General features: G+C 45.6%; 1 protein-coding gene across 1 annotated transcript; it reads left to right on the plus strand.

The window, feature by feature from the left end:
• Nucleotides 1-616: 616 nt before the first annotated feature.
• Nucleotides 617-9,255, plus strand: LOC119890832 (cyclic nucleotide-gated cation channel beta-1-like; the record flags this gene model as incomplete). Its single annotated transcript, XM_038702258.1, is given in 3 exon segments — nt 617-763; nt 5,037-5,226; nt 6,990-9,255. Coding segments are annotated over 3 exon segments (562 nt in total), but the record flags the coding sequence as incomplete, so codon positions are not given.
• Between the last annotated feature and the right edge of the window lie 12,191 nt (nt 9,256-21,446).

The following is a 21,446-nucleotide window of genomic DNA, read 5'->3' on the forward strand; positions in this document are numbered from 1 at the left end:
GAAAAACTGTCACCTCAGAGTGTTATATTATTTTTTTATTATCGCTATTATGCAGTGTGGAAGTAGCATTTTACCGTAGCTGGTCTCATACAGCATCATAACATGATCACATTTCACAAGAAAAATCTAAACCTGCAAACAAACACAGAGACCGAGGTGAGAGTCTTGTGTGAAACCAAAAGTCACATAATGTATGTAACGTTCATCGTACTTACACTGCAAAAACTAAAATCTTAGTAAGATTAATTATCTTAACTGAAGGCAAAATATACTTGTTTTTTGTCTGACAAGATATTTCTTCTTACCAGGTGGCTTTTATTTTAGAGAATTTCACTTGTTTCAAGTTTTTTGGCCTTAAGTAGCAAGTGAATATTCTTGTTCTGTTGGCAGATCATTTTGCTTATTTTAAGTAAGATTTCCCCCATTTTAATGCTTTTATTTCTTGTTTTTGAGAGCTCAGTTTTTGCAGTGTAGCTACATAGTAATCCTAACCCAAATCTTGATCTTTCCTAAAACTAAGTAGTTTGGTACTTAAACATAACCAAATTGTGATCGCTTCACAATGTTTTATTTGCAGTCTTTGCCTGACAGCTCTCTCTTGTCTATGATTGGTCAGTTTGCTTGCAGGAGGAGGAGGGAACCGACGTACTGCCAACGTGAAGGCGCACGGCTTCGCCAACCTCTTCATTCTGGATAAGAAGGACCTGGCAGAGATCTTGGTGCACTACCCAGAGTCCCAGAAACTGCTCCGCAAGAAGGCCAAGTATGTCCTGATCCCAAAGTGCTGCAGTTTTACACTACAACACAGCTGCAGCTGACTGCAAAAAGGGGGGTTTGTTAGGCAACTAGTGGAAAACACACTGCAGCACTACAATAAATACACTGAACAAAATTATAAATGCAATACTTTTGTTTTTGCCCTCATTCATCATGAGCTGAATTCAAAGATCTAAGACTTTCTCTATGTACACAAAAGGCCTATTTCTCTCAAATATTGTTCACACATCTGTCAGAATCTGTTAGTGAGCACTTCTCCTTTGCTGAGATAACCCATCCACCTAACAGGTGTGGCATTCAAGATGCTGATCAGACAGCATAGGGATTGCACAAGTGTGCCTTAGGCTGGCCACAATAAAAGGCCACTCCAGAATGTGCAGTTTCACTGTATTGGGGTCCGGAAACCAGTCAGTATCTGGTGTGACCACCATTTGCCTCACACAGTACAACACATCTAACTCCTCACAGAGTTGATCAGGTTGTTGATTGTGGCCTGTGGATTGTTGGTCCACTCCTCTTCAATGGCTGTGCGAAGTTGCAGTCAGGTCGAGATCCCAATGAGGACGACGAGCGTGCAGATGAGCTTCCCTGAGACGGTTCCTGACAGTTTGTGCAGAAACTCTTTGGTTATGCAAACCGATTGTTGCAGCAGCTGTCCGGGTGGCTGGTCTCAGACCATCTTGGAGGTGAAGATGCTGGATGTGGAGGTCCTGGTCTGGTGTGGTTACATGTGGTCTGCGTAAGGCCAGGTTGGATGTACTGCCAAATTCTCTGAAACGCCTTTGAAACGGCTTATGGGAGAGAAATGAACATTGAATTCACAGGCAACAGCTTTGGTGGACATTCCTGCAGTCAGCATGCCAACTGCACGCTCTGTGGCATTGTACTGTGTGATGGTAATGAACATTTTGGAGTGGCCTATTATTGTGGCCAGCTTAAGGCACACCTGTGCAATCACCATGCTGTCTGATCAGCATCTTGATATGCCACATGGATTATCTCGGCAAAGTGCTCACTAACAGATTTTGACATATGTGTGAACAATATTTGAGAGAAATAGGCCTTTTGTGTACAGATACTAAGTCTTAGATCAAAACAAAAGTGTTGCATATATAATTTTGTTCAGTGTATATACTTTCTCTACAGCATGCTAATACATTTGTGACCGCTCAATACACAGGAACAATAATATTTTAAACAAACACAGTGAAGCTGTAGTAGTTGTAAAATCAAGCATCAGTGCTGCCAAAACTGCGTTTTATAATAACAGAAGTAGCAGTGCCACTGACTCAAGGAAATTATTTTTGACTTTTAAAGCGCTACTAAATCCTCCTCCACCTCCACCACCCACAAACTTGTCTGCTGATACCTTTGCTGCCTTCTTCACAGGCAAAGTGGAGGCTATAACTAGCCAATTCTCTCAAACACTCAAACTCAACCATTGTAGCAGTCCTACTACATCTTTTCCTCTGCCCTCCCAGGTCAGTGGTTGTTCACTCTCCTCGTTTACTCCTCTCACAGAGAGCGAAGTAACTCCTGACCCGTAGCCGTCCCACTACATGCCCACTGAACCCGATTCCTATGAATCTCCTCCAAGCCATATCTCCTACCGTGGTCCAGACAATCACTCATCTGATAAATACTTCTCTGGCTTCAGGAACCTTCCCGACACTTTCTAAAGGTCTCAGATTACACCCTTACTCAAAAAGCCCTCACTTGACCCAACTCAAGTTGAGAACTATTGACCAGTGTCTCTTCTACCATTTTTATCCAAAACTATTGAACAGACAGTATTCAAACAGGTCTCAGAATTCCTCTCAGGGAATGACCTCCTAGATCCATATCAGTCTGGTTTTAAGAGTGCCCACTCTACTGAAACGGCTCTACTGTCTGTAACAGAAGTCCTAAGGTCAGCTAAAGCTGCAGCCCAATCCTCGGTTCTGATCCTGCTTGACCTATCAGCTGCCTTTGACACAGTCAACCACAGGATCCTGCTATCCGCTCTCTCAGCAATGGGCATCTCGAGTAAAGCACTCCTGTGGTTCGAATCCTACCTCTCGGGGTGTTCCGACAATGTTTTGTGGCAAGGACAATTATCCCCCTCCCACTGCCTCTCCACAGGGGTACCCCAAGGCTCAGTGCTTCGGCCCCTTCTCTTCTCAATTTACACCACCTCACTGGGCCGATCATTTGCTCGCACGGCTTCTCTTACCACTGCTACGCAGACGACACGCAACTCTACCTATCCTTCCCGCCAGGCGATCCCACCGTCTCGGCACGGATCACAGACTGTCTCTCGGACATATCTGCATGGATGAAGTCTTGCCACCTTCAACTAAACCTCTCTAAGACGGAACTCTTGGTTATTCCTGCCAAGCAATCTATCCACCATAACATCAAACTACAAATTGACTCCGCAACCATCACTCCAACCAGGGTGGTGAGAAACTTGGGTGTCATGATTGATGACCAGCTGTCCTTTTCAGACCATGTTGCTGCTGTCTGTCAGTCGTGCCACTTTGCTCTATACAACATAAGTAAAATCAGGCCCTACCTCACTCAGTACGCCACCCAGCTTCTGGTACAGGCCACGGTTATCTCTCGCCTCGACTACTGCAATGCATCTGGTTTTTAATCAGCCCAAAAGGACTCATGTCACTCCATTACTCAGTGACCTCCACTGGCTCCCCATGGCCTCCAGAATCAAATTCAAGTCACTAATGCTTGCATACAGAGTGACTACTGGGTCTGCACCCATCTACCTAAACCCCATAATACAAACTTACGTTCCTTCTCAGCCGCTACGCTCCTCCAACAAACGCCATCCCTTCACACAAAGCAATCCCAGTCCCAGCTATTCTCATCTGTGACACCACGATGGTGGAACGAGCTACCACACGCCATCAGAGCAGGGACCCCATTGATGTGATATGTACTATGAGCTCTTACTAGTATTTATTGCTGCTCTTACTAGTATGTGTTGTCAGATCTGTATTTGATGCTCTGTTGATGCTTGTATGTTGTTCCTTAAATGTAAGTCGCTTTGGATAAAAGAGTAAATGTAAAATGAACAGAAGAGATCAAACCAGGAGAAATACTAAATGTCATGATGGTGCAGTGGTTAGCCCTGTCGCCTCACAACAGGAAGGTTCTGGGTCTGAACCTCGGTTGTCCCGGCCTTTCTTTGTGGAGTTTGCATCTTCCCCCGGTGTCGGCCTGGACTCTCTTCGGGTGCTCTGAATTCCTCCAAAGTCCAAAGACATGCAGGTTAACTGGTGACTAATTAAATTAAATTGGCCTGAGTGGTTGTTCACCCGATGTCAGCTGGGTCTGAAGTCTGAAAGAACAAAATACCAACCAATTAAAAAGACAAACACGGTAGTGTCTTTAAAGAAGGCAGCAGCAGCTGAGTGAGCGAGCTAACATGGGCAAAGCAGCACTGGTTGTCTCAGTCCTAAAGGGAAATAAGAAGTATTCTAATAAATGTGAAGGCTTTAAGCCGAAAAGTAACTAACACGCCCACAATCAGTACTTTATATCTCAGCCCCTGACAGTGTCCAGCCTGTTGACACAGTTACACAGTGATCAGACCTTCCCCGAGGTATTTATCTCCTGTCTAGACATTTGATTTATCTGGCTGCAGTTCAGTGCACGTGAGGCCCTGAAGTGGGCGTGAACATTTCACCTGCCGGCTCCAGAAACCTGGAACCGTCCTGGCTTTGGATGTAAATGCAGCGTCTGATTGTGTTCATGCCGTTGAGTCTGATTGGCTGTTTACTTGAACATTGCTTAATGCCCACCTGATTAGTTTCATCGGCCACTGGGCTTGCTTGCTCTTTTATTCTTCTCTGTGCGTCTTCCTCGTCGCCTTCCTCCCGTCCTGAACAGGATTAGTCTCGGCTCTAATCTTCCAGGTGCAGACAGTGAGAGAATCGGGTCAGGCCAGTGGAGCGATCCTCCTGCTGAGCTTCATGCTCTCAGTCAGATCATGGTGCTGCAGCAGGGTGGATGGCTGTGCTGGAGGTGCTGCAGGAGTTGGTACGGGACCTGCGGGGTTTTTATGGTGTTTGTGGGTCTAGTTTTCTTTTTTATCCAAGCAAAGTTTTGTATGTTTTTTAGTTTGTTTGGCTGTTTAAGAAAAAGAAAAGGATGTTTATACTCAGTGAAAAAAGTATATTTTCTGAATCAGCACCATAAATGTTCCTGAGCTCTGACAGCTGGTGTGTTTGTTCTGTATGTGTCTCTGTGTTTTTGCGCAGGACGATGCTGACAAAGGATAAGAAGCCAGACGTGAAGGATGAAGGTAAAGCGGCGGCGCCGGTCATCCCACCCAGACCGGACACCCCCAAAATGTTCAAGGCGGCTCTGAAGGTGACGGAGATGGCGGGGATGGAAGGAACCTTCACCAAACTGGCGAAAAGCTACAAACCCTTTGAAGGCACAGCAGAGGTACGACACCAGCACTTATTGACACATGTTACTCCACTGATCGACAGCTGGTGGCAGTGAGGAGCAGAGAAACTATTCTCCAGCAAAACAGATTCTCATGTCAGGTTCAGTTGACCGCAAGTCACCTGCTAAATTCAATTTGTAAGGAAAAGGAATGTTTATCTGTACAGTTCAGCAACAAAGCAATTAAAAGTGCTTTACATAAAACAAAAAAGCAACATAGGGAAATATAAAAAACAAGAGTCTAATAGAAATTTTAAACGTATTAATTTACCCGGTCGAGTCACATTTGGTGCCATGTGCTCAGGCAGTGAACGGACACTTGACTAATCAAGATCAGTTTTCTGGATAAAGAAACAAATTCAATACCATCAGTATGAAATGAAATAATCCAACTTGAAACCAGGTAATCAAAACAGAGAAGGAAAATCCAAAAGACATGGACGAAGACCGAAGAGAAATATACAGAAAATTAGGACAGAACAGATGAAAGTTTAAATTATCTCCACAGTTTTAGATATAAGCAAAGAGATCGTTCACGTTGAAAGATTCTCCCTCTCTTTTATAACTCACGCTGGTCTCTGAGGATGTTGTGACCTTAAGACAGTTGTTAAGTCATTTGGGAACAAACTGCTTTAGGAAGCGTTTTTGTTTTACATGTAAATTTGTGAATGAATGATCTTTTTTGCTACACTTTCTGTCTGTTCAGCTCAGATGCTGTGTGAGGTTTTCTCTCTCTCTTTTTTCCCTAACCTGATCTGATGTCCGCATTCATCCAGAATGTTTAAGTCTGTTGTCTGTCACTGTCGATCCTATGATTTCTAAACTAAAGTACAAGGACCAGTTTATTAATGTTGGCTTCACCAAAGCAACTCAGAATGGAGATTTCAGATGCTTCAGTGTGTATATGAGGGGAGGTGCTCAGTGATGAGGGATTTAAAATGAATAAATAAATTGGACATAACATTTCTTCTTTGTAAAGAAGATTCCATCCTGATCTTTTTGACTCTAGCGTTCCTGAAAAAGCAGTTCAGAAACAGACTAAATGCTCAGCATGACCTCAGTTGGCACTTAAAAAACTGAGCCAGAGTGAAGATCAGCATACTTCTCATTAAATGTCAAAAGACGTGTTGGTGATGATGGGAGGGGCTGAGAAAAAGAGAGTAGACAAAGAAAGGAGAACAGACTGTTGTTTTTGTTTACTTCAATAGGAAAACTAACAGATTTTATATTCTGTCCATGGTTTGTTTTGCCCTTGTTTGTAAATGAAGGTGTATTTTTTTTAAACAGACAATTTGGCTAAATTTAGGCACAAAAACTACTTGGTATGGGAAAGGTCAACATTTGAGTTAAAATACCTATATACTTATGTATTTTAAGTAATGCAACTTACGTAACTTCACTAAAAACAGCCAGTGTTGACTTTTTGTTTCACACGGGAAACACACACTCATGGGTGAAAGTCCGGTTTCTGGGCCACCCGTCCACCTCCTTACTCGGACCTTTCTGTTATTTATTACACACCTAATGTTCATAAATGACGCTACAGGGTTTCCCCCAGTGCGTTGAACTATGACACTCAGGGGTTTTGACCAGGTGAGACGCTGCATACGCAGAAAATGTATAAACAAATATTCAAATATTTTAAATTAGAATAAAAGACAGAATAACTGCATCAGTTTAAGATGAAAGTTATTGTGCAGAAAAGATAAAGAAACACTCCTTGTCATGTTTCCCTCCCTCCATCTTTTTGTCCCTCCCAGGCTCCCACCTCCACCTCTCCGGTCCCCCCTCCCTCTCCGGTACACCGTCGCTCCCCGATCCCTCGCGCTCGGGTCCAGGACGACGACGACGACACAGTGTCGGAGTCCGTCGACACCACGGTGGTCATCAGGATGACGCCGCGACTTGAAGGAGAGGAGGTGCTCACTGTGGAGGTGACGCCTGGGGAGGGAGAGGAGGACGAGACGAAGACCGGGGAGGAGTGATGTGACAGGAAGCTGCCTCCCTCACAGGACAGATTCTGCTTCCCAGAATGCCTTTCAGCAACCTCCTAATAAGAGATGGTGGAGGTGGAGAGAGAGAACGACTCGTCTCTGTCCTGGTGTACACAAGCGGTTCTCTTCTTCTGTGGTGGATTTTCTCCCAGTTGTCTTCCTCCTGTTTTTGAACACATTTTGAATTTGTGCAGAAAAAAAACAGACCGAAAACACGAATCAGATAAAAAAGCTGAAATCTCTCCAAAATACATATTTTCTCTTCATCTGTGGGAGCTTCTCGTTTGCTTTTCAGGTTTCCCTCAACTGCATCTTTTCTCACGTTAGTTCCTCCCGCTGAAGCCGCGAGGAGAGACGCAGGAGAGCTTAGTCTGTGTTGTTCCCTTAGAACCTGTATTCTGTGATACACCGTCCAAATAATAATATTATTATTATAAGGGCACATGGTTACTACTTCCTCTGCTGTTATTTTTTGTTTTAAAACAGAACAAGTCAGGAGAGCAACAAACATGTGGTCAAATTAAATGCACACTTTACTTATTCCACCATGAACATATACGAACAAAACAAAACAAAACCACAGAAACTCACAGTACCGGCTGCTGCACACGAGAGGATTTTCAAATCTGTTTTAATCTTAAGAACAAACACACCAGACACTTCAGTCCAGTCTCAGGACCGCACATTCTGCATTTACACTAAACGGTTTCAGAGCGGCGGTTCCGGGACTTGGGATCTCACAGAATCTCACGTGATCAAACGTGACTTCACACAGAAACACAGAAGATGGCGTCAGCTGGTCGACCTTGTGTGTGAATCAAACTGTGGAAGAACTCGAGGCTGAGAAGAGGGAATCAGCGGGTTTATACGTTTTATAGAGCAGATCGACAACACGCTGGGGACGCTTCCTCAGCTCGCTCTCATTGGCTGTTACAGGTGTCTCATCAGAGGCTCCCAGATTTTAAGATAATTAAATATTAAAGATGGCGGCGTGGTTTAGCTCATCTGGTAGACAAGGCTGAGTCCTGCAGCTGCACGGGTTCATCTCTTTGCCTCTCTCTCCCTCGTTTCCTGCTTCTACACACTTTCCATCTCTCCAATAGGTAAAATAAATAAATATCAAAGACATTTGAAATCAGGGAGCGTCCGATCCAGTCGACGACCTTCAGATTATTTGTTTAAACCCCTCACGCTAGAGGCTCATTTGTTTCAGGCCGCTCAGAACAAAAATACGTGCTTAGGCGTGACCACCACTCTTGTTCCTTGTGATGCAGCGGATAGAAATTGATCGTAGCGCCTTGCTAACGTAGGTGGATGTACAGCAAGCCGAACATGCAGAACTGAAAGCAGCAACGTGAATCTCTGAGCAGACGAGGAGCTAAACACCAAAAAAACACATCGTTTTGGATCCGTTTAAAAGCAGATAAATGTCTGAACACATGAACACATTCAATAAGTGCCGGGGTGTTTTTGGCACACTGCAGAACATGAGCCATCATATTTACTACGTATTTCAGCGACATGCAGTTTTTTATCATCTTACATTGTGTTTCATGTGATTTATCTGATCTAATGTCTTTTTACAGAACATATTTAAATGGTATATACAGCATGTATTAAGATGTATGATCTTTAAATTAACTGTTGGATAATCATCCATAATGGAAGTCCACTTGGCTGCTCAGACGCTGAATGAGTTTTTTTTTTTTTTTATGAATTTGTTATTTATATCTGAATGTATTGATATTTGGTTTTTAAATTCATAATTTTTATGAACCAGTTTCTAAAGAGAATGTCTCAAAATGTGTAAAAAATAATAGTAGCCTAAATTAATTTATATAATTATAGCTCAAATCACATGTGACTGAATGTAAATGACAATGATAATTAAAATGTGTTTATTGCTGAAAGACAACGGGCTGTTTAAGCTAGCTTTCCCTCATTCAGGTGGTGTCTGGAGTTTTTGGGTTCATTACGAATAAAGGGACGTTGGCTGAACTGTTTGGTGAATAAAGGGTGTTGTACTGGAAAAGAGAGTCATGCGACGTGTTTTAATTTTGATTTACTCGCACTGAAGTTCACACTTGTCTGCATTATTTCCAAATATAATGGAAGCCAGCAGGGGGCGACTTAAACCTGCGTCCTCTCCAGCAGCCAGCAGGGGGCGACTTAAACCTGCGTCCTCTCTAGCAGCCAGCAGGGGGCGACTTAAACCTGCGTCCTCTCTAGCAGCCAGCAGGGGGCGACTTAAACCTGCGTCCTCTCCAGCAGCCAGCAGGGGGCGCCTTAAACCTGCGTCCTCTCCAGCAGCCAGCAGGGGGCGCCTTAAACCTGCGTCCTCTCCAGCAGCCAGCAGGGGGCGCCTTAAACCTGCATTCTCTCCAGCGGCCAGCAGGGGGCGCCTTAAACCTGAGTCCTCTCCAGCAGCCAGCAGGGGGCGCCTTAAACCTGCGTCCTCTCCAGCAGCCAGCAGGGGGCGCCTTAAACCTGCATCCTCTCCAGCGGCCAGCAGGGGGCGCCTTAAACCTGCATCCTCTCCAGCGGCCAGCAGGGGGCGACTTAAACCTGCGTCCTCTCTAGCAGCCAGCAGGGGGCGACTTAAACCTGCGTCCTCTCCAGCAGCCAGCAGGGGGGCGACTTAAACCTGCGTCCTCTCTAGCAGCCAGCAGGGGGCGACTTAAACCTGCGTCCTCTCTAGCAGCCAGCAGGGGGCGACTTAAACCTGCATCCTCTCCAGCAGCCAGCAGAGGGCGACTTAAACCTGCGTCCTCTCTAGCAGCCAGCAGGGGGCGACTTAAACCTGCGTCCTCTCCAGCAGCCAGCAGGGGGCGACTTAAACCTGCGTCCTCTCTAGCAGCCAGCAGGGGTCGACTTAAACCTGCATCCTCTCCAGCAGCCAGCAGAGGGCGACTTAAACCTGCGTCCTCTCTAGCAGCCAGCAGGGGTCGACTTAAACCTGCATCCTCTCCAGCAGCCAGCAGAGGGCGACTTAAACCTGCGTCCTCTCTAGCGGCCAGCAGGGGTCGACTTAAACCTGCGTCCTCTCTAGCAGCCAGCAGGGGGCGACTTAAACCTGCGTCCTCTCTAGCAGCCAGCAGGGGGCGATTTAAACCTGCGTCCTCTCTAGCAGCCAGCAGGGGGCGACTTAAACCTGCGTCCTCTCTAGCAGCCAGCAGGGGGCGACTTAAACCTGCGTCCTCTCTAGCAGCCAGCAGGGGGCGACTTAAACCTGCGTCCTCTCTAGCAGCCAGCAGGGGGCGACTTAAACCTGCGTCCTCTCTAACAGCCAGCAGGGGGCGACTTAAACCTGCGTCCTCTCTAGCAGCCAGCAGGGGGCGACTTAAACCTGCGTCCTCTCTAGCAGCCAGCAGGGGGCGATTTAAACCTGCGTCCTCTCTAGCAGCCAGCAGGGGGCGACTTAAACCTGCGTCCTCTCTAGCAGCCAGCAGGGGGCGACTTAAACCTGCGTCCTCTCTAGCAGCCAGCAGGGGGCGACTTAAACCTGCGTCCTCTCTAGCAGCCAGCAGGGGGCGACTTAAACCTGCGTCCTCTCTAGCAGCCAGCAGGGGGCGACTTAAACCTGCGTCCTCTCTAGCAGCCAGCAGGGGGCGCCTCCAGCGGCTGCAGAAAGAAGTGTGATTGTATAGAAGTCTGTGAGAAAATGTTTCTACTTGTCAGCTGATTTATTCCCTCAGTAAACACTTTCCTGATGAGTTTCTGGTCTCAGTCGCTAGTTTCAAGTCTTCTTCAACACAGCATGATGTTCATTTAGTAAATTATGGTCCCATTTAGAGGAACAGAGACCAGACAAGTACATTTTGTTTAAGCCTGTTTGTCTCTAGCCAAAATTAGCATCCCAGCTAATATCACAGTAATTGTGAATAGAGAGTTCGCTGTCACTTTGTTGTCACTTGCCGTTAACTACCATACAATATTTTTCCGAAATAAGGTCCCATGGTGGTTCACTGGAAAGGGGAGGGACTTAGGGTGTACTCACACTAGGCGAATCGTACCGTGTCCGAGCACGTTTGACCCCCAAAGTCCGGTTCATTTGACCAGTGTGGTCGCAAACAGTGCCCGAGCGCAGAACCCCGACACAAACTCCACTGTGCCGTGAGAGAGAGAGAGCATTTTATTTCACAGAATGACGGTCAATATTGACTTCCAGCGATGTACAGCGCGCTTATCGCACATCCAGCTGTGATCTAACGTTAACAAAGCTCTCCTTATCAGCTACATGCTGGCTAATAACTGTTTTGAGCTGGGTCTCCGACACTGAGAGTTGTGTTGGACAGATTTGTGCAGTGGTGTTCATGAAAGAGAGAGAGACAAAGTGCTGCGCGAGTATATGTGCAGCACTGCAATGACCTACGATTTTAAATAGGACTAGTGCTCGGGAACGGTACAAGGCAACCGGGCCTAGTGAGTACGCCCTTAAGCTCTCTATTACAGATGCATTGTGCTGACCAAGCTAGCTAGCCCCACCCTCTCGTCCAAATACGGTCACGTCTGGTTCCAAACAAAACAAGATGGCGACGGCCAAAATGCCAAACTGGAGGCTTCAGAACAGTAGTCCACAAACCAACGGTTGACATCGCGGCAGCTGCGTCCACTGGTTTACAGGCATTGGATGAGATTCAGGTAACAAGAAATCATGAGAAAAAAACATCTTATTGAATTATGGAAGACTAAAAGAACCTGAAAGAGTAGTCTGGTTGGAAACCGCCACCTTTTTTCCAGGAAAAAGGCCTAAAATAACACAACTAAAATGAATCAGGAATAACTCCTCAACCATCAGGCCTAGGTGCATAATTCTGGTCTCCTTTGAAAGGTTAGACACTAAGGAATATGAATCAAATAAATAAACCCTATTTATTTTGCTATTAAAGAGCAAATGGAGATGCAATAAAGAAAACTATGATATTTTCATCCTCGCGGGTATGAAATGTATATTTTAATAGTAATATCGCCATCAAAGCCAACTCAGGAACATCCTACTGCTGTTAAGTGGGCTCTATCTCAGCGTCTTAAGCAGACATCATTTTGTGCATTGGATGTCTGTGTAACTACAGCGAGTCGGCCAGCAGACGACGATAAAGACCGTCTGTTCCAAAGCAACACTTCTCCTCTCCTGCAGTTTCTGGAGAACCAAATCTCAGAGAGAGCTCAGAGGGATTGAGCAATACTCAGTGTTGTCAACAACTTTTATTGAAACTCATTTTCCCAGAGTCCCAAGCTTCTGCTCACAACACTGCCCATAGGAAAGCAAAATCCAAGATGAGATCTCATAGTTGTTTCCTTCTTTTTTTTCCTGGACACAAATGAGCTGTTTTTAATACCAAAGTGGGACAAAAGGCCTTTTCTCCTGCTTCTCAAACTCAGCTCAGGAGAAACAACCATATAAAATCTAATTTATGTCTGACTCTGATCAAAACAAGAGATCACTAACTGATCTTAAATAAGTCTAGTTTAAGTCTCCTGAACGTTGGACCATGAGATCAGAGAAAGAGCTCAAAGAAAACTCAGCTATGACTCCTGGGACCTCATGATTCTTCTCAGATATGTTTGTTTTCTCATATTGGCCCCAGGAGCAAAAAACTCATCTCTGTCTTACTCTGATCAAAAGATGAGATCTCTACAGGATCTTAAATAAGTGTCATTTCAGTCCAGAATGTGGATCAGAAAAAAGCTCCAAGATATTTCTCGGTTTTGTCTTAGTGACCGAACTTAGGGGTTATTTTACTCAAGTACTTTACTTACGTCAAATGTTGAGGTTGAGTAATTTCTTTTAATGGGGGTTTGTACTTTTACCCCCCACGTAATTTCAAATCCTTTTTGTATTTATTGTTAATTATCTGTTACAAGTTACTGAGAAAAATAAAATAAAATTTGAAAATAATGCACTTTCAAATGTCATGTTTTCCAATTTGTTAAGGTCACAGCCAGCATAACTGGAACAGCCAATACTTTTATATGACGTTTAGAAATTAATTCATCAATGACCGAATGCACGCAAGAACTGAGATACAGTAGTAGTAAGTATTTGTCATACAGAATAAGCACTTTTACTTTTGATACCTAAGTATATTCACTATGGAATACTTTTATACCTTTTACTTGAGTACAGTTGAGGACTGTAATTGTGGATATGGTATTTCTCCTCTTTTAAGTAAAGGAAAATTGTACTCTATTCAAAGACAATCAGTCCTCAATCTCTCTTCACCTCATCCTTTTCTCCTAAGGGGGTTTTAGGAGCAACAATTCAGATGGAAGTGATCTCAAAAATATATACTATTGAGATCTTAGTGTTTTCTCAAGAGTTAAAGAAAAGACCATTCTGAGCAAAAGATTTTTCCTCTGGATGTGGCCTCCGCTAACTGATTATGTTTTAGGAGCAGCTACATGTTTAGTAGTGATGACGATGCAAACCTGTGATTTTCACACTGTTTTATGTGAACGAAACGCTGTGTAAAGTTCTGTTTCTCTGCTCCGTCCGGCTGCGATTGGTCTGCATTTGTTTCCTGTTTCCACTGTGAGCCGCTCGATAACTCAGCCCGACACAAACTGGGCTCTAATGACGTTAATGATTTTACTGCACTGGTTTCCAGGTCATCTCTGTGTGTCAGGGTCGGTTCTGGGTTTTAGGCCTTCATTCTCAGCAGGGTTCATTTAAGGCTCAGATTGATGCAGTGGTGCAGTTTGGAGACCTTAAATCCCCCCATGTCCTCCAGACAGAACTGAGCTGCAGATCAGACAGTGGTGGAAAAGCATTCAAGTCCAGCATTAAAAGACTTATTTAGGTAAAAGCATATAAGTATTATCAGCAAAATGTACTTAAAAATACCTAAAGTAAAAGTACTCACGCAGTTATGTTCCCTGTCAGTGTCTATTACAATGTTTGGTATTTAGGCCGTTGCCATCTTGGGTTTTTCCAACCAGACGTGACCATATTTGGATGAGAGGGCGGAGCTAGTTAGCTTGGTTAGCAAGGTGCATCTGTCATTCACATTTTTTGGAAAATGAGCTGCCGACTCCTGATAAGCTTTTTCAGCGGCGCTGGTTAAATGTTCACAGAGCAGCGGATACGAGTCGCCATGGTAGAGACTTGTCAATCAGCTTGTAGCCCCGCCCTAATGCCCCCCCTGCTTCCTGGTCTCTGTTCCTCTAAATGGGACCATAATTTACTAAATGAACATCACGCTGTGTTGAAGAAGACTTGAAACTAGTGACTGAGACCAGAAACTCATCAGGAAAGTGTTTACTGAGGGAATAAATCAGCTGACAAGTAGAAACATTTTCTCACAGACTTCTATAAAATCACACTTCTTTCTGCAGCCGCTGGAGTCGCCCCCTGCTGGCTGCTGGAGAGGACGCAGGTTTAAGTCGCCCCCTGCTGGCTGCTGGAGAGGACGCAGGTTTAAGTCACCCCCTGCTGGCTGCTGGAGAGGATGCAGGTTTAAGTCGCCCCCTGCTGGCTGCTGGAGAGGATGCAGGTTTAAGTCGCCCCCTGCTGGCTGCTAGAGAGGACGCAGGTTTAAGTCGCCCCCTGCTGGCTGCTGGAGAGGATGCAGGTTTAAGTCGCCCCCCTGCTGGCTGCTGGAGAGGACGCAGGTTTAAGTCGCCCCCTGCTGGCTGCTAGCGAGGACGCAGGTTTAAGTCGCCCCCTGCTGGCTGCTGGAGAGGACGCAGGTTTAAGTCGCCCCCTGCTGGCTGCTGGAGAGGACGCAGGTTTAAGTCACCCCCTGCTGGCTGCTGGAGAGGACGCAGGTTTAAGTCGCCCCCTGCTGGCTGCTGGAGAGGATGCAGGTTTAAGTCACCCCCTGCTGGCTGCTGGAGAGGATGCAGGTTTAAGTCGCCCCCTGCTGGCTGCTAGAGAGGACGCAGGTTTAAGTCGCCCCCTGCTGGCTGCTGGAGAGGATGCAGGTTTAAGTCGCCCCCCTGCTGGCTGCTGGAGAGGACGCAGGTTTAAGTCGCCCCCTGCTGGCTGCTAGCGAGGACGCAGGTTTAAGTCGCCCCCTGCTGGCTGCTGGAGAGGACGCAGGTTTAAGTCGCCCCCTGCTGGCTGCTGGAGAGGACGCAGGTTTAAGTCGCCCCCTGCTGGCTGCTGGAGAGGACGCAGGTTTAAGGCGCCCCCTGCTGGCTGCTGGAGAGGACGCAGGTTTAAGGCGCCCCCTGCTGGCTGCTGGAGAGGATGCAGGTTTAAGTTGCTTGACTTTTATATAACACAGTAAAGGAAAGGGAAGAAGCCATTAAGCATAACATGACCTCTTTAACATGTTGGCCTCATATGAACACGTCCAGTCACTGTCTGCTGCTAGAGGGCGCCGGTCAGCTGAGCTTCCAGCTGAGGAAATAGAGAGGTGCAGGCTGGGAGAGAAATCGCGCCTGCCATGTTTAGAAGAACAGGAAAAGGCTTCAGGAAGCAGAGGAAGCTCTCATTGTGTCGGTCTGGGCCGAAAAGGAAAGACAGAAAACAAGAAAAGGCGGGAAAACAGAAACAATGCTGAGCTGAAAGCTGCAGCTGAACACAGGAAGCTTCATCATCGCTGCTGATTACTGAGTGGAGAAGAAGAAATGTGTAACACTCAAAACATAAAGGATGGACAGATAAATACTTTATTCATCCCCGAAGGGCAATTGTAGTAGAGGTTTACATAAAATAAAAATATTAATCTGACACAAAATACACAGAAGATAAGTTAAAATAAAATAAAAAATCAATGACACAAAATACAATTAACACAGTTACAAATATATATTACTCTGCTACTCTACATAAATAAAAGTATAAAAGGCTTAAAGATATATCTCTTTCATCATTCAGAAGAGAAAAGTCTCCGGTCCTCCCAGAGGAGGGGTCATAGTCCCTGTCCTCAGGTGGACCCCCAGGGACCTTATTTTGAAAAAACTATGTTGGGTAGTCAACAACGAGAGACAACTAATGTTTAGATACAGTTTGAACTGTGTCTTTAATTACACATAATGTTTGTCAGTTTAAAGGAGACCTATTAAACTGCTTTTCCAGCCCTATATCGTAGTTCTGTGACTCTTTGCTGACTCTCAGCTTTGCACGAATCAAAGGTGAAATAAAAAATTCTTACACTGACTCTTCATGTAGGCCTTCATTTCAGCCTCTGTCTGAAACAAGATGTAGATGCTCCTGTCTCTTTAAGCCCCCCCCCCTCAAAGCCCACTGTCTTCTGATTGGCCAAGACCTGAACCACGTCACCAGGCTGTGCGAAGCAAATGACCATATAGTCTCTATGAGACGCTCCCGGATGCGTCTGTACGAGACGCTCTGGTCTACGCTAGCTAGCTATGTTCGTGTTTAAGTGTCGACAGCCCCCCGAAGCCCCCTACCCTCACCATAACCATCAGAAAAGTTAGTGTCTAAACCTAAGTCACTGACTTTATGCATGTCGACCGGTTAGCCCTACCTGCTAGCAGGTCTTCTTTGTGTTGCTCCGATGTAGCAAACGGTGTTGTTTCATACGGACGCTGAAGGGTACTTTTTAGTGTAAAATAATTACGCGTTGTCACGCTGTCTGAAAGCGTCTGTATTGACGCACTGAGGTGAGAACGTGTTGGTATATTTGAACTTCGGACAGAGTCAGGCTGGCCGTTTTCCCCCGTGTCCAGTTTTTAATGCTAAGCTAGGTTTAGTGTTAAGTTTTGACTTTCACGTGTTGTACGGTTTGTTGACATTGACCCCTCTTGTGGTGGGTCTGTCCTGGGCTGAACGCCAAAGTGTGAGAATGTGAAGGTTTATTTCCATCTGATGTGTGTGAATGTGACGTGTAAGGGCTCTTTTAGTGGTTGCAAAGATTAGAAATGCGTCTCTGAGATGTCTACAGAGGACAGACTCAACGGAAACGGTGGTGCCTCGAACACCCCGCTGTGGACGCAAGCGCTCTGCATTTTCCTGCCTTTTTAACACTGTTGTGTTTACAAACATGCTGCAGCTGATTGGGTAACACCTGTGACACACCCACCAAACAGAAGAAAAAACACCTCGAAGCTCGTGGTGGAACGTTGCACAGCGTTGCAAAGAAAGAGCCGTTCAATCCTAAAATGTTGCAAACCGGCGCACAATGTTTTGAGATTGAACTCACCCCTGGTGCATGGCTGCACTGACAGGAAGTCTTGTGGCTCAGTGTGTTTATCTGACTCGGTCTGTGAGGCTCACCTGCCAAAACATCGATGCCGCGTCGCTGATGGCCGATCATGTTTTTAGATGCCCCAAAAGCTTCTTATCCAAACAACACGGCTCCTTCGCTCATTTTTGGGCCTACATGGCATCATCCATACAGGCTTTGGTCAGCTTCACTGTTCAAACTCTTGCTTACCCCCTTGAATGAGGCCACGCCCACCCCAACTGGGCTAACCACTGTTAGAACAAACATGAGTTTTATATCCATCTGAACATTTAAAAATGAAAGCAATAAAAAACTATTGCTTTCAAACACTGGTACATTAGAGACAGTACTGGACATTAAAGACAGTAAATAAACTGGCAGACATGAGTAAAGATCCTTGTAATTATGAGTTTCCATGTTCAGACAGGATATAAACTCGTTTAAGTGTTATTAATGTGAAATCCATTCATTTGAATCCTGGAACTTGATTTTTCATGGGGGGCCAAATTATCTGATCCTGCAAATCCCGCCCGCCCTCATCACTATAAATCGACTTTCCCCTCGCTCATGCGCGGTAAACCCGCTGAATCCTCACTTGTCTGACAGTCCGTGAAGGCAGCAGACGGCAGTCTTGACTTTTTAGCGGCGGAGATCAGCCGATCAGTGGGGCGCGACACTGAGAGTCCACCGCCGAAACTGAGCACTGACGACCGTAACAGCCCAGTTTTATCTCTTAATTTACGTTTTAACAACTGGAGTCTTTATGCGAGTGAAACCGAGAGGAGTTTACTGCGAGGAAGCGGCGAAACGAGGAGGAGGACGAGGAGGGAGAGGAGTCGCTGCTTCGGACCAGAGGTAAGAAAAAGTTTGGCTCCTTCAAACTTTTTATTCTTCCGACTTTCGCTGCACAAAGTCCGGCTGAGCTGGATGACGGGGACGCTGTTTGGCCCCGGCAGCGGAACCGCGTTGTTTATCTGTTGTCCTTTAAACGAACCAACAGAAAAGTGTCAAACAGCAGATCTGATTCATGCGGCCGCCGCGTCCAGCAGCTTCCAGCGGCTTCACGCAGCTTTTCATGACCAACAAAAGAGCCGCGGCCTCACCTGGTCAGCACGCGCACGCCCACACATGCACACGCGCACAACACAGACATGTGTTTGTGATGCGGACAGTGTGACACTTATTGATAATTGGTAAATGATTGATTCCTGAAGGTCCGTGATAATAATGCCACTTGTGTGTCTGTCCAACAGATCAGCACTCAATAAAATCACATTTACAAACAGTGAAAAATCAATAAATCACTGCAGCCCGACTTTCATCAGACTGTTGCCAGTAAATAATCAGTTTATTATAACATGATGGTGGAAAAAGAACCTGAAAGCATCAAAATAACCTAAACAATCAATCAAAATAGTTGCTGATTAATTTTCTGTTGCGCATTGATGACTAATCTTTGCAGCCAATACTTGTTTTGATCGATCACCGAACAGATTTTATTGTATAAATGTGTGAAAACTCTGAATAAAGCCCGTCTCAGTCCAGATGTCTTGTTCTGTCCGACCAACAATGGTCCAAAACCCCAAAATATTCAACTTACTGTGATTTAAAATCCTCACATTTGAGAATCTGAAAGCATCAAAATAACTTAAACGATCAATCAAAACGTTTGCTGATTACTTTTCCCTCCAGGAACTAAAGGATTGATGACTAATCATTGCACCTATTACTTGTTTTGATCAATCGCTGAACAGATTTTATTCTATAAAATGTCTGAACTCAGAGGAAATCCTCACATTAGAGAAGCTGGAAACAGAAAGTTTGACATTTCTGTTTTAATAAAGGACTAAATGATTAAGAGGTTGTCAGAATTGTTGTTTTGACTGATTTATTTCAGAGCCACAAACAGGTTGACATGCTGCATTAATCGATGAAAAGAGAATCCGTTTGACGTGTTGCAGTGAAACTCTGCTCCCGGTTTTTATTTCACTTCCTGTCTGGCTCAGTGTTTCCAGCAGCTGTTACAGATGTTTCCCACAGGACAGTGAAGCTCACACGCTGCTGTCAGATCCTGTGCAGCAGAGAAACCAGCCTGTTTAAAAAGCAGATGTTGAACACGCCTGATTAAAAAAAGCCAGGCCTGAAGATTAAACCTTGAAGCAACACGTTAAAGACGCTGCTGGACGCCGTCTCTCTGCAGGGTTTATGTCTCTTTCCTGTCCTTGTGAGGACATTCAGACACACTCCGGGTTTTCGTGTGTGTGTTTTGGCCGGCCTGCAGGGTGTGTCTGCAGAGACTGACCGCTGCAGCACAAGAGTTTCTATAAATAAACCTGATTTTGTTCTTGTGTCACCGAAGCAGAGCAGCAGCCACATCACCGAGGACGTGCCGATCAGATCTCTGACGTGGAAGCAGCAGGAACTTCTTCTGTCTGCCTCTTTCGTTATGTCAGTCACTTTTTTTCACAGCAAGGAACCTTAAACTGACACAAATTAGACCGCGGACCCCCCATCTGATAGGATTATTGGTTTTACATTTACGCTTTTATCTGAAGCGACTTAGAATTGCATGAACATGAGCGGTCGCACACCTCTGGAGCCCCGAGGGGTGAAGTGTCCTGCTCGGGGACGTTTAAGGAACAACATACGAGTGTCAGTAAAGTAAGAGATCCACAAGTGACAAATACTAGTAAGAACTATCAGCGTCTCCGGTTTTCAGGAGCTTCTTGAAGTCAGAGAGGGATGCCCCTGCTCTGATGGCGTGCGGTAGCTCGTTCCACCATCGTGGGGTCACAGATGAGAACAGAGCTGAGGCGTTCGTTGGAGGAGCGCAGTGGCCCAGAAGGAACGTAGGCTTGGATGTGGAGTTCAGGTAGATGGTGCAGACCCAGGAGGAGCTCTGTATGCAGCATCAGGGACTTGGATTTGATTCTGGAGGCCCCGGGGAGCCAGTGGAGCCCTTCTGGGCTGATCAGAAACCAGACTCGCTGCTGAGCTCTGAACCATCTGTAGGGGTTTCACCGCACATGCTGGAAGAGCTGCTAGGAGGGCATCGCAGAAGTCGAGTCCACACCAAAGGCGTGTCTGGTCTCTCACATGTTTTATTACAGAAAGTGTATGAAACCCACGACCCAACTGGTGCCACGTCGTGTTACCTGTCAGATGGAATTATAATGAAAATAAATTACTCCACTGTTTTTCTGGGGCCCCCCTTATGGACTCCTGTAGGTCCCCGACCCTCCTCTGAGCTAGAGTAGCCAACAAATTAAGCCAAAAACATGAAAATGATGCCCAGTCTCTCCTCCTGTTAGCAGCTGAATTTTAAAGTGCAAATCTTTTCCACCTGTATTTAATGTGATTGACGATACTGTTGTGGTTTCATCAGATTCATTTTATTCTGAAAGCTGGAGCAGCTACGACCATAATGACTCTACCTCAGTAACTGTAAGCGCGTGATGTGTTCATGGGACGTGGGTGAAGTGGGCCTGTCTGGCCTTCAGCTGGGCTTCCTGTTTCTGCTGTACATGGTAACAAAGCAGCAGCGGTCAGTGTGTCCTCACTGAGCTGCAGCTCTCAGAGGCCGCTAAAGATTAACTGAGTGTTTGCTGAGTTCAGGGTCTGAGTCAAAGCTGCAGGTTTAAACCGTGTTTTATCACCAAACTGAGTCGGCGTGTCCTCTCCTGTCCCTGCAGCCGGACGTTCAGTGTGCGCTTTGAAAGCTACAGAGTAAATGTGAAGAATGCAGCAGCACGAGGTTCCTTCTTATCTGAGGAAATGGGATTTACCGCTTCATTATCAGACGGAGAGTTTCAGAGACGACGACGACTTCGTGTGCAGCTGTGGGAAAATGAACTGAATCAAACGTATATTTGTTTTTTTAATCTCTTTTTGAAGTTTGGAAACAGAAGAAAGTCTTTGGTTTCTGAATGTGAGCTGCTGCAGTTTGTGACCTCGTGACGACGAGTTCTCTGAAAACAGACCCGGCGCTCTGATCCGGCCTGCCAGTCATAGTGTTGTGGGGCTGCCTGTCGTAACGTCGCATTTGTTACAGCAATTAATTGATTCGTTGATTGACGGAAAATTTATC

This window comes from Micropterus salmoides, unplaced genomic scaffold (genome assembly GCF_014851395.1).
Source record: "Micropterus salmoides isolate LMB-PRFRI ecotype aquatic unplaced genomic scaffold, ASM1485139v1 Ms_hic_scaffold_6, whole genome shotgun sequence".
NCBI classification, from domain to species: Eukaryota; Metazoa; Chordata; class Actinopteri; order Centrarchiformes; family Centrarchidae; genus Micropterus; species Micropterus salmoides.